This window comes from Telopea speciosissima, chromosome 3, assembly GCF_018873765.1.
Source record: "Telopea speciosissima isolate NSW1024214 ecotype Mountain lineage chromosome 3, Tspe_v1, whole genome shotgun sequence".
NCBI lineage: Eukaryota > Viridiplantae > Streptophyta > Magnoliopsida > Proteales > Proteaceae > Telopea > Telopea speciosissima.
The window spans coordinates 7,955,323-7,967,982 of record NC_057918.1 but is presented as its reverse complement, the minus strand read 5'-3'; the positions used below and the strand labels follow the sequence as shown (position 1 = coordinate 7,967,982).

Below are 12,660 nucleotides of genomic sequence, written 5' to 3'. Positions count from 1 at the left end.
GACCTTCACGGGAGAAGGTAGGGGCAGGATCAAAAAGGAAGTTCCATGGTTTGGAACCAGGGGAGGATGGAGGGTGGGGAGATGGGGGAGACAAGAGGGGTGATCAGCGGCAGAGGCCCCCAGAGGGGTTTCAGGCATTGAGGTTCAGACTGAAAAGGAAAAGGGTATAGATTTAGTTAACTAGACAGTAAACCAAAAACAAGTACCTGCATACCCAGCCTACTCTTATTTCTACTTAGTGGGTTACAATATCTCATAAACATCAATCATCATAAAAAAATTAAAAAAAAAAAAAACTAAAAGAAATCAATCATCATAACAACACAGTAGCGGGAATTTAAGCCACAATGAGTACCTTGCGCTTCCTGTTATCCAGAGGTTGGACCTCAATAGCAAGATAAGAGTCAACATCATCAGCTGTAACTAAATAATTGGGTTGCTTTGCCCCTGCAGCCAAAACGCTTTTTAAGACTCAGATTTTTCAAATAGGTTCAGAAAACGAGACACCCCAAAAATGAGTATACAGATTACAGAGGTAGTGGTGGAGGAGAAAAGAATGTCTTACCCTCAATGTAGTTCACAGATCCATCTTCCAAATAGCGTACCCACTGGTAACATGAAGAGTAAAGCAAGATTTTAAAAGACTGAAAGAAATCAAAATATTTTCCAAAACCAGGAACTTTAAGGAACAACCCCCACCAGTGTCTGTGTCCTATAGCTCTTTTTTTTTTCTTTAAGGGGGGGGGGGGGGAATATTTGACTGGAAACATGAACTGGTTTCATTAATTATTAAGTTTTGCTCATAAAATGAGAAGCCTTCAAGCAATAACCAAGAAGATTCCTAAACACTACCTCAAAGTTGCAACTGGTTGTTCCATTGATGGAGTAGCCACATGCCAGAAGTTCTCGGCCAGGAAAAGCCTCTCCTGAAATTTGAAGGCCTTCTATGGCTGGCAGAGGATCATCTTCTGCAGCTGAAATTTCCGTATACTAAATAATCAACAGAAATCCTACAAACAGCTTAAACAAACATCAAACTGACATTTTACCTTCAGAAAATGAAGAAGAAGGTTCTTCAAGTACTGGGGGTAAATTAGGAGAAAATGCGGAATTTGGATCATCATGTGTAGGCGTCATATAAGGAGAGTTTCCAGACCCCCAATTGGAAGAAGGTGAAGGTTCTCTTGCATTCTGGTGACTGGTTGCATCCGGATCATCCATCTCATTGCCATGAACAAGATCATTAAAAGAGAGCTGTTTGTTGGTGGTCTCTTCAGCAAAACGTGTGCCATGAGAATCACTATTAGAAACCACAAACTGTGAAGGTACATCTTGGGCTGCAGAATTCCTGAAATTATAGGAGAAAATTAAGCCAAAAACACATTTGTTAAGATTAGTGAAATTGCACTCCTACAGCATCCAAGTGTCCCACAAACATATGGCACCAGCAACCACCAAAAAAACAAAGATTTCCACAACCTTGTGAAAATTAACGGTGCCCATGACTTCCTGTGAAAAAGGAAAGTATTTCATCATAAAGAATGAAACCCCTGTTATTGTCGATGAACTTTTCAAACAAGAAGTTCATAGAACACTTATGTTTATTGGATCTCATACCCCTCTTGATGTTTTGATAGAGCAGATGTTGGTTTCTCTTTCCCCCACAGGATTAGCTATCGATACTTCTCTTTTTCTTTTTTATTCTGTTTATTTCCCAATAAAAAACAACATGAAAGAAATTTCCACTATAATCAGTATTTTTTTCTATAAAAAAAAAAAAAGGCAAATACTTTACACCAGGCCCAGATCCAGTATTTTACTTGCTGCACCCAGTTTCTGGCCCTCGAAATACTTGAGATCAAAACCTGGGCGGGCCGTCGTCCAAAACATATGGCAGTTTCTGAAAACCGGCAGCGGGTTCTAAAATTAGAATATCTTGATCTAAATGCAATGGACCATACATATTGAGACCACATCAATGGCTAGAAACCTCCTGATTTAGAAAGTGTCTCTCAGTTGTCTCTTCCAACGGAAGCTTTACCTCTGCAACTCTGATTGGCAGTGGGCTAGCTTCGTAGATTGAATTACTACTTCTGCAGCTTCAGTTTCAAATAATACCAGCCAGTTGTGAGTTTGTCTATGTCTTGAGAGCAAGCAAAGTCCTCTTCACTACTAAAGTGGAAGCTTAGGCATGTAAGAATGCATTACCGGTACTTCGCAGCCACTTACAATCGCACTCTTTCGTCTGGAAATCGGAGGCCATTGCTTGAGATTTTTGTCAAAAGTAGCCTTTTCATGGATTCCTAGATCTAAATAGTAACACAATTGCTCTTTTCTCTTTTTGTTTCTTTTCAGCCAAATTAAGGAATGGCCATGGAAATGCCTAACTAGAAGTTGAGTATGGCAAGATGATAGTAATCATAACCCCCTTTTAATTTTCCTACATCCTCTCATCTCTAATTGACTGTCTAATCGTGATGTCGTCTAATCGTGATGTCTCTGCATCATCTTTTTATCATCAATTGTGTCCAGAAAGTTCTGCTCTTGCCCAAGATGAGCATCGGACTAGGTTTCGGCTTCAAACCTGATTTCGACCAGGCTCGAAATCGAAATATTTCAACCAAAACTGAAATTTCGGTCAAAACCTACCATTTTTTCTGCAAGTTTCGATGCCAACTTAGGTCCCGGAACTTCTAGGAAACCCTGTTTTAGGCCCTCTAAACATCATGGAACCGTTAGGTTTTAAAAAATCACACCCAAAATGGTAGTTTGACTTCGGACCCTAGGTTGGTAGTGTATGCTGTGTACCCATTGTGTTCCTCTACTGCCGAAGTACTTGTTCCAACTTTGTACAACAGTTATTTGGCCAAGAAAGCACAAAAATTGGTTTTCCAACCTTCACTACCGAAACCAGACGAAATGTGTCAAAATTTCAACCCATTCACTCGAAGTATGGAATTTATACTTAGGCCTTGAACAGTATTGACCAAAATATCGGCAAAACAACACAACCACCGAAATTTCGGTCGAAACATTGCAATTCTTCAATATCACAGGCCGTTTAGTTTCTACAGCCCAAGAAACTGAAATATTTTGGTTGGTTTTGCAAAATTGCATCAAAACCTTGTACAATGCAGATGAGGAGCTGATATACTATGGCATGCCCCTTGCAAGGATTATCCTTCAGGCTTGAACGCCGGTTTCAATGGGCAAACTGAAAAACCATGTCAAGGTGTAATGGTAAATCAAGAAGCCTGCTTCACTCAGTTACAAAAAGATGAAGGACCCAAGGAGGATATTGAAGGCTGCAGCTATATACAATTCATCTTCTGTCTTGTGGCAACGAAATTAGGACAGATGATCAGCCATTAGGGGTAGTCATTGGTCTCATTGTCTCTATTCGAACCACTACTGGGTTTCTCAAAAACACTCAGCAAGACCCATATGTGCTCAACAACAAAGCATACGAGTGAAGATTCCACAAATCTAGGACCACAAACAGGTCATGGCGGGGAGAGTGCCAGATCTAGGGATTACAAGTCCCTGCTCCCTTTAGAGAGGGGGGAAGAATTCACTCGCAATTTTTCCTTTTGACATGGTTTTAGCTGGAAACAAACAGAAGCTTAAAATTTTTCTCGTTACAAAACTGAAAGGGGAAATAACTTTTGCTTCACGCAATCAAACAAACCAAAACATTTAACAAATCAATTACTTATAAGTTATAACAATTACCCCAAAGGTATTAAAGCACCTTGAGAGACTATGTAATGTTCAGCAACACATTTTCTTAAGGTAAAATTACCCACTCTGGTAGGAACTAGTATATTGATAAATAGGAAATGGAGATCAAGGCATGCACAACACCCCCCCCCCCAAACCCAAACGTTTCAAAATATGATGTCTAACATGCTGCCACCTTATTGACAATGAGTGTTGTTCTAACCTCTAATATTAACTGGAAGCTGGTTAATTGAAGTAGAGGTTTGAGCAACATCCTCATGCTTCCTCCTGAAACAAAAACCTTTTCCAATTGATCATGGTCCTAAGGTCAATGGTGAGTGCAAGAATGGTGCAGTGGATTTTAATGGCATGCAAGGAGTATAATTTTTTTTACGATTTCCCACATATTTGGATTCTTATGTTGTTAAACAATAAAAGGCCATCACAAATTTTTTTTCATATATGAGGTAATACAAGAACAAATTCATGCACAAAATGGCAGACCAAGCGGATTCAACAACAAAATAAATTAGTCATACATTTTTACACTTCATTTACCTGCCTGCAGAAGGGGAAGACATTCCCAAATTACTCGGCTCTAAATTTTTTGTGGCAACAGCACTGAAACCAGTGGAATGAATTTGGTGCCCCAATGGTTCCCAACCTGTCGTTGTCTGAACATTAGGAGATAATGGTGTCTGCCCATGAGGGTATGCTTGCTGAGGGACCAGTTCAAGCCCATTTTTGTTCTGAAACAGAAACATAAGAATTTAAGTGACCCATAATGCAACAGATAGATAATTGATAAATTATACGAGGACATATGATCATACTGAAGTAGTCAGTGCTGCACCAAAGAAATGAGGTGGTGATGGTGGAGGAAATGTATCAGAAAGCCATGGGGCTAACTGAAAGTGAGACTCCTTTAATTTAGTCTGCCACATGAATAAAAAGAAGAAAGAAAAAAAATTAAAGCCCTGAAATTAGCCCACCTATTTCCAGCATAGCTAAGATCTAATACAGCAAGATATCTCAAGTCATCAAGGAGTAGGGTTTTTAAAAAGAAAAAAAATAGAAGAGCCTCTGACACCCAATTACAGGTAAAAAAACCCTGAACAGTTTTGGCATTGCAGTATGATCCCGCAAGTATGTAATATACCTCAGTAACAAGGAGCTTTTCCTGCAAATGTCTAAACAGAACCTGCATAAGAAAGCCTATTCATGTAAGAAACCATTTAAATGATTTACCACAGAAACATTACAGACACATTGATGCAGATAAATCACATATGTGGACTTATTATAGTGGAAATCAGCCTTGGGTTGGGTTATATATGTGTTGGGCATTTGATCCGATGGGTTTTCTTTGTACTAGACCACTTCAATGGGCCTAAATTATGGGTAGGAGGTAGGAACACAGGATTTACTTGCTGAGGTTAGCTTGATTGGATTTATTTCACCATTTCTTGGTTGTTAAGGATAGGATCATTGTTGTCAATTGGTCGCCTAAGCAGACACCTTGTTGTTGTGGCCTTGCATTTGGACCCCCTCAATGGATAGGGTAGAGTCTTGTATGAATAGAACTCACATTCCTACAGTGGATAGAATTTTAATCATATGAAACACCTATTCTAACTGGTTAAGACAGAGTTTTAGTTATAAGGAACATCTATTCCAACTATGGATAGAATTTCCTATTTCAAGTACAGTAGTACACTTTTCTTTCCTATTGTAAGTACACTTTCAGTTTCTATATAACTAATGTAAGGCTTAAGCCAAACTTTATTCATCAAATCATGCAGGGCAATTAGACTTTACATCCTTCTATAAAAATTACTAAACTGAAACAAAATAGGACTCTAAACTTGCCAATCGGTTGGCTGAGTTGGCGATTTCCTAACTGAATAAAATGTTAAGAAAAATGACATCTTAACTCAAAAGAAAATCCCTCTTCCCCGTATGCAGGTAGTTTGGAGGAGTTCCAAACTGACTCAAAAACTGAATCTTATCTCCTCCAGCCGATTGGCTGTGATCAGAGTTTCCTAGTGCAACATAAATACTGAATAAAATAAACAAACCTCTAAAAACTAGCCCACGATTTCTGGTCTCTAGAAGGACCAGAACCGAACCTGAAACATGGGTCAGGTTCTGAACCAGATAACAGGTTCAAGGTTGAACCAACCCAAACTACCGGAGCTTTTCTTCCTCTTCTTTCTTCTGCTAGAATTCTGCATCGCTTATCAATTAGACTACCAGATATTGTGGAGCACCAATATGTAATTTAAAAGAGACGCCCAATTGTTCCCCTATCATTTATGAATAACATTTTTTTGGCACAATCATTTTTTTTATCTTGACACAACTACTCTTGATCACAAACACAATCAAAGTATAATTAAGTAACCTAAGAAGACAATACCCAAAACAACCCTGACCCCTCACTAACTACCACTAACTATTGTTAATAACAAAAAACAAATAACAGAATAAACCAACACAAACTGAGACACACTAAACAATGATTACTTAGATTTGGCAACAAAACGATGCAATGTTTGACTATGCATATAATCAGACCAATTTTGAAGTAAGCACAGGGTTTTTAAGAACAATCATCAATAAAAAGTTAAAAACAACTCTATGCAACTTAAAGCCAGTTAGTATCATAAGGTTAGTTTTGTATGATCAACTTTAGAGCAAATTCAAAACCACAAAGAAAAAACATACCAGATCAGGGAGTAATTAGTATTGACATGAAATTATAACAATAATCAATAAAGTAAGGACATCATATGATTATTTTGCAGACCTTGAGATTACTAACTATGGATTGGGCATCAGGCACTGGTGGCTGCAGAGAATACTCTGTCAGGAGAGGAAGCAAAGTCGAGACAAATGTTGATCTTTCTTGTTGTGCAGCCTGATAGAGACAAAAGTGAATCTCAAATTATATTATAGTTTCATCAAGCCTGAAGAATGGCTAAGAACTGAATCCTAAACCCATGCCTTGTTCAAATCTGCACTATTATATGAGAATCATATTGCCAAAATACTAGATCTGTAAGAGTCTCACTCAAACTAATATGCAACTGGACATTCAAAAAACCCTCAACTTTTTTTTCTTTGTCAGCAATAAAAAAAAAAAAAGAGAGAGAAAATCTCAAAGTAGTGCAGTAAATCTCATCATGGTAAAGATAAAACACATGGAATGCAGAAGCAAAATTCCATTTTAGGAGATGAACTAGCTAGAGATGGTGCTGATAGAGAACATCTTTATTCCAATTCTATAGCATATGCTCTCAAATTTCTCTCTTGTTTCACTTGTAATAGTAGTGTACTAGTATGTACCCTTGTTGGGGTAGTATTCCACAGCTTTCAATCGAATAAATTTTTTATGTATTGGAAAACAAATTTAAAAAGATAATAATAATAATAATAGTGCATAGGAGTGGATCTCCCAGAGTCTTTAAAGATGATGAAGATGATCACAGAGGAGGATGTCAGGAATAAATTGACTACCAAACTACCAATTCTTACTAAAGAAATTTTAATGCAAGAACAGGCTTACAGTCTGATATTCAGTTTGAGAGGGGGGAAAATAAGAAAAGAAAAATAATTTTTCACAGTTCCTTGAATGACTCTAATAACCTTGGTTGCTTTCTCATTTCTTCCCAACCGTAAGTCCGTACCTGAATTTACCTTTTTGACTTAAGCAAAATTCACTCCCACTATTCATCAGGGGAACAATATGAAATCAAACTTTTACTCAAACAAAAAAAAAAAAAAAGAAATCAACATATGCTTCTGTTATATATTTGTAGCACAGAGGAACTTCCAACATATCCCAACAAATAAAAAAATTTAAATAAGCAAGTACCTGTAATGCATATGTAAGCCGTATGTTTTCCTCAATTATATCTTGTCTATATGAAAGAGCTTTTGATGCGGCATCAACCAGATCTTGCTGCTGCTGATCAAAAGCCTACATGCAAACACAAAGTTACAAAAGAAAAAACAAAAACAATTCAAAAAATTGCTCATGTATTAAACAGGGAAAGGCAGGTTCAAACAAAATTTGTGCCTACCAAACGCATATAGGCAATGCGTTTTTCCAGGACATATTTCTCATTGCGTATTTGCTCTTCCTATCAACAACACGAACCAGTGCTTTGGGTTAATATGGAACCAAGCATGAGATTCAAAACACACACACACACAGATATATATATATATATGAGCAATAGTGACAAACCAGACATCTAATCCTTACCTTAGAAGAATATTCAGCAAGACGTTTCCTCAACTGCAATATTTCTTCTTCATGCTCCCGAACCTTAAGAACAAGATCCTGCAACAGATATAGTATTCTCCCATCAAATAATTAGGTAAAATTCTTCAGCCAAATCTGCAGAATTCGTCATACCTGCTTCCAAAGGCTGCTTGAGTTATTGGCTTCAGACACTGGCATCAACCCTTGTCCAGATAAATTGAACTTCGGACCATATTCCCCTTCCCTTTGGTACCTAAAAGGCACAATTAAAGTTTTCCTTAGGGGGAAAAGGTGTTTTATGAACTTCTGCTCTTCTTTTGACAGACCATTTGTGAAAAAATATGACACTGGAAACCAAAATATTCATGTAATATCGCTTTGTATATGATTTGAAGTACCTGGTGGGAGAATATGATTTTGAAGATGGTGATGACAACTGGGAAAAGCCAGCACTATCTCCAGCTCCCTGTGCACTAGAAAGCACCTTTGAATTTCCATTCACCTTGTTTCTGTCAGAGTTGTGTTGGCTTTCTGATCGAGTCTGCATGGCAGGATCAGTATTTTTTGGCACTGTATTTTGGTGGATAACCAGTGTACCAAGAGGATCAAGAGAGGTAGTATTATCCATCCATCTGACCCTATCTTCTTGGTTCCCTACAGATGAAACAGATTGATGTGGTTTGTAGGGTCCCTGGACATGCCCATTTAAACTATCTGGATGAGGTCTTAGAGAAGTAGAATCATCTGATTTCTGCCAAAGGATGGTCTCTATTTTTTAGTTTATTAAATAATGATTTTATTCAAAAAAATGAAAGCAAATGATAGTTCAACCTGTGCAACCAAAGATCCACACATAGTTCAAGAACTCACCGAGATCTCGGTAATATCTATCTTTTTGAAAAAAGCGAGACGGAGACTTAAGGCGAAATGAAATATTACCCCAACTTGGTCGAGATCTTGGTTCGACCGAGATTTGGACCAAACTTACCTTTATTATGTACATATCTCGACCGAGACAGACAAGATCTCTCCAGATTTCGACTGTCTCGGTGAACTCGACAGAGAAGTGTGCATTTGACTTGATTTTTGAGGATTTTCGACGGTGGTTTATGATAATGTAATATGTTAAGATTGATGTATTGTATACTTTTACATTTGTAATGTTTATTTAAGTTTTTTTATATTAATTGTATGATTTGATTGCTTTCAATTACTAAATTATGTGTAGAATAGGGCCTATTAGAACGTCGTCGCCTACCAACCTTGGGTCCGAAGTGAAACTCCTATTTGGACTTTATTTTTGCAAAATTTGATAGTGTCATTGTGTTTAAATGGCCTAAAATAGGCTGAGTACCAAGTTTCAGACCCAAACTAGGTCTAAACCCCACCGAAACCAGCCTTCGAGTTCAAAAAAAAAATTTACACCAACTCGCTGAGATCTCAGCCCAACTCGGTTTTTTGGCTGGGCGAAACCTGTACCGAAACCGAGTTCTTGAACCTTGGATCCACAAGTGTCTCCAACGGGGAAAAAAAAAACATTAAGGGGGGCAAGACTATAACTTAAAGGTAGAGACTCGTATTCAAGCTAAGAATATTGTGATGTTTAGGGGCTGATCTATGATTTGCTTTCCATTGGTCAGCTCTTCCTGCAGTGAGTTCATCAAAACTGTGATTTAAGGACGGTTTTAACAAAGTTTCTAAGCATTGCATTGCATTCTATGTTAATTAAACATTTCTTCTTCCCACCAATTTAATTTCAGCTATGGGTTTACCCAGGAACTAAGATGGATCAACCTTGGAATGACAATCGCATTGCCTGTAGACCTATAGTAAGGTATTTTTCATACATAACAATCGCAAAAGTAAAGGAGAAACCACCAAACAGAACCTCCTGTGTAATCTTTTTCCAACAGCATAAGCTCAATTGCATGACTAGTTGTGAGTGTGTGAGTTTTTTGTGTGTGTGTGTGTTCATCAGCATGTGAATTCGCCGTCACCCTGTCATGTCCTCTACCATGGGAATGGAAGTGGTCAATGCAGAGAAAGGGTTTGAATTCATAGAGGTGCTCCTCATTAAAAACCTTTTTCTCCATATGACAAAGAGGGACAGGAAACTTTCTTATAACTGACAAAATTGTATATTCTGGATAGAAGATGGGTCTGACAATGCAGGTTAAAAAAAATGACAACCAATATTTTCTTAGGTTGAAGTTTGGGAACCAGCCATTGCTTTGAGAGCCTGCAGAATGGCAGGGCCAGGTATGCCTCCCTTAGAGAAAGTGCATCGAAGCAGTAAGCAAATCCTCATCCCAGAAGACAAGAAAGATCACAGATAGACTAATATAGTAACGGTCTCAAGAAGATATTTTTTACCACAGCAATCAAATCCTAGATTTGTGGCCATCATTTTTTAGTGACACACCATTTCCAGATTTGTTAACTATACCTTATGAAATTCCAACCACAAAGAGTTGTGGCAGAGCAGGTGTTGCAGATGGTAATTTAGAGATTATCCTACTCAAAATGTTAAGGCATCACAGATTATTGTAGTCCAGAAAAAACAAAAAAAAAAACTAATAGTCTAATACAATTGGAAGTTTAATGAGTTTGCGTGATTGCTTCACAGTTATCATGGAGGGTGTGAAAAGTTGGATTTAGACTCCACCTTCAAGCAAAAAATAGCATATAAATTATATCCCTACAAGGAAGATGGAAATAAAAGTACTTACACGTCTTTCTAGTTCCTCTGTTTGTTGTTTAAGTTGATTCCTCAAATAATTATTTTCTTCCGCCTAGAAATAATCAAAGCAAGCTTGTAGTTAGTCACCCATCTCCAGCAATCAAAAGATACATGAAAGATAGAGCCATGAAAAGATTATCAATGATTAAATAAATACCATTAATGGTAGGAAATCTTACTATTACTCAAGCCCTAGACAGTAGACACTGAAACTAAAAATTACATTAATAAATTCAATCATCAAAACTTAAGAAAACAAATAATGAATTCACTTGGGCTCTATCTGGTTGCATGTAACATGATGCGAAGTAATGCAATGGTTCTTTTTCCTTAACCAACAATGATTGTGTAACTCAAAAACTTACCATTTCTAGCAAGTAAAATTTTACCCTGAAGTACTTAGATTTTAGAAAAATATGGCAAAGGAAATATTTAGTTAACTTTTCAAGTACTATCTAAATGTTATCTTCTGTTCTGCTATCAATCTTTACTTCTTAAAAATATTTACCTGACCCCAATACTTTACATACGACTGGAGCCAGCCTTAGTGTTCCTTCGCAACCAACAATCATAATCTCAATAGACCACCAGGCTACTCAAGCCTATAGATAATTACCGTGTAAAGAGCATAACACTAACTATGAACCTCATACAAGGTTCCACCAAAGCTGATAAGTCATACCCATTTTAGCATGTAGCAAATGTGAACATGAGTGCACGGATGTAAATGTGTTTGCACTCACATGCGCGATAGTCATGATAGAATCAATAGATCCCAATAGTCCATCCCTGAGGTCACTAAGATCACAGAGAAGATTCAATCCCGCATCCATATGCCTGTCTGTTGAACCCATGACCCAGCACGCTTTGATGAGTCAAAAATAAGTGTAAAACGCTGGTGAACTGCAGAAGGATCACTTATAAACAAGCTAATCAAAAAATGATCATCCTAACAAACTTGGCCCACGAGTCCTCCAAAGCAAAGTCTACAATGAACGATGTGCCCGTTACCCTGCGCAAACTTGTGCAGGTGCAAGTATGAGCATTACGCCCAACTTCAGATAATTTGCCGAATTTTAGCTGTTCGTAATGAAAATGGATATGCAAAAAAAGTGATATATAGAAAGCCGAACATGCAAGAAGAGTTCATTTTAGGTTCACTTCTAAGAATGACTAAATTTAGAGACACGAAAGCTAATATTGAACTTCAATTAGAGAGACAGCATATACATTGAAGGAAAGAAAGGGGAAAAAAAAAAAGACCATCTCAATCATTGAAACGCTAACCTGTTGCTTGATGGTTCTCTCAGCGGCTTCAACTGCCTTCATGACCTGAAATAAACTATCGTTGGAAGAATCATTGACATCCAATCCAGAAAACCTGCCGACTAAATTTGAAATCCCGGTCTCCATCGGAGGGTTCCACTGAGATCGAGTATCTCGACTGTAAGCTAATCCGTTCTTAAGGTTTCCTCCGTAATCTACCATGGCTGGAAAAATGACCGCAAGTCCCTGTCAATAAGCCAGTTCCATCGAATCGAATAGCACCAAATCATGATAGACTAACGACCACAAACACATTTGAACGAGCTCAATGTGATTTGTGGATCGATATAAACTTCGGCAATCGAAAGCAATGGAATCAACCCGTAAATGTAAAAAACTGTGGACAGGGAGAGAGGGTTTTGAAGAGTATCAGCTTGCAAGTTCTTCGCCCGAGTGTCCAAAGAAATAAGGTTTTTTTTATTGTTCCTTTCAATAAAAAATTATTTTTAAAGTGAAAAATGAAAATACTCCAAGAGTAGAGAATTTTACGTTACCGTACCTTCAGATAGACAAAGGGGGGTTAAAGCCCCGGTCCCCGACCGTTACCCTGCGAGGTAAAGTATCACTTTTAAACAAATGGCAAGGGCAGAAAACCCTAACAATC

General features: G+C 37.8%; 1 protein-coding gene across 2 annotated transcripts in view; it reads right to left on the bottom strand.

Annotated features, from left to right (window-relative positions):
- Positions 1–12,423, bottom strand: part of LOC122655933 — a 36,413-nt gene extending 23,990 nt beyond the window's left edge. Inside the window, exons 1-15 of one of the 2 annotated variants that reach the window (XM_043850324.1) lie at positions 12,018–12,423; positions 10,720–10,782; positions 8,389–8,741; positions 8,144–8,243; positions 7,991–8,068; positions 7,806–7,865; positions 7,598–7,702; positions 6,530–6,640; positions 4,880–4,921; positions 4,551–4,655; positions 4,279–4,469; positions 1,050–1,348; positions 853–974; positions 566–608; positions 356–447 (exon numbers count right to left, since the gene is read on the bottom strand). In XM_043850324.1, the coding sequence (XP_043706259.1) occupies positions 356–447; positions 566–608; positions 853–974; positions 1,050–1,348; positions 4,279–4,469; positions 4,551–4,655; positions 4,880–4,921; positions 6,530–6,640; positions 7,598–7,702; positions 7,806–7,865; positions 7,991–8,068; positions 8,144–8,243; positions 8,389–8,741; positions 10,720–10,782; positions 12,018–12,218 (1,965 nt within the window). In that variant the 5' untranslated portion in view covers positions 12,219–12,423. The remainder of the gene's footprint in view (positions 1–355; positions 448–565; positions 609–852; positions 975–1,049; positions 1,349–4,278; positions 4,470–4,550; positions 4,656–4,879; positions 4,922–6,529; positions 6,641–7,597; positions 7,703–7,805; positions 7,866–7,990; positions 8,069–8,143; positions 8,244–8,388; positions 8,742–10,719; positions 10,783–12,017) is intronic. The other variant, XM_043850325.1, reaches the window with a different exon arrangement.
- Positions 12,424–12,660: the final 237 nt, after the last annotated feature.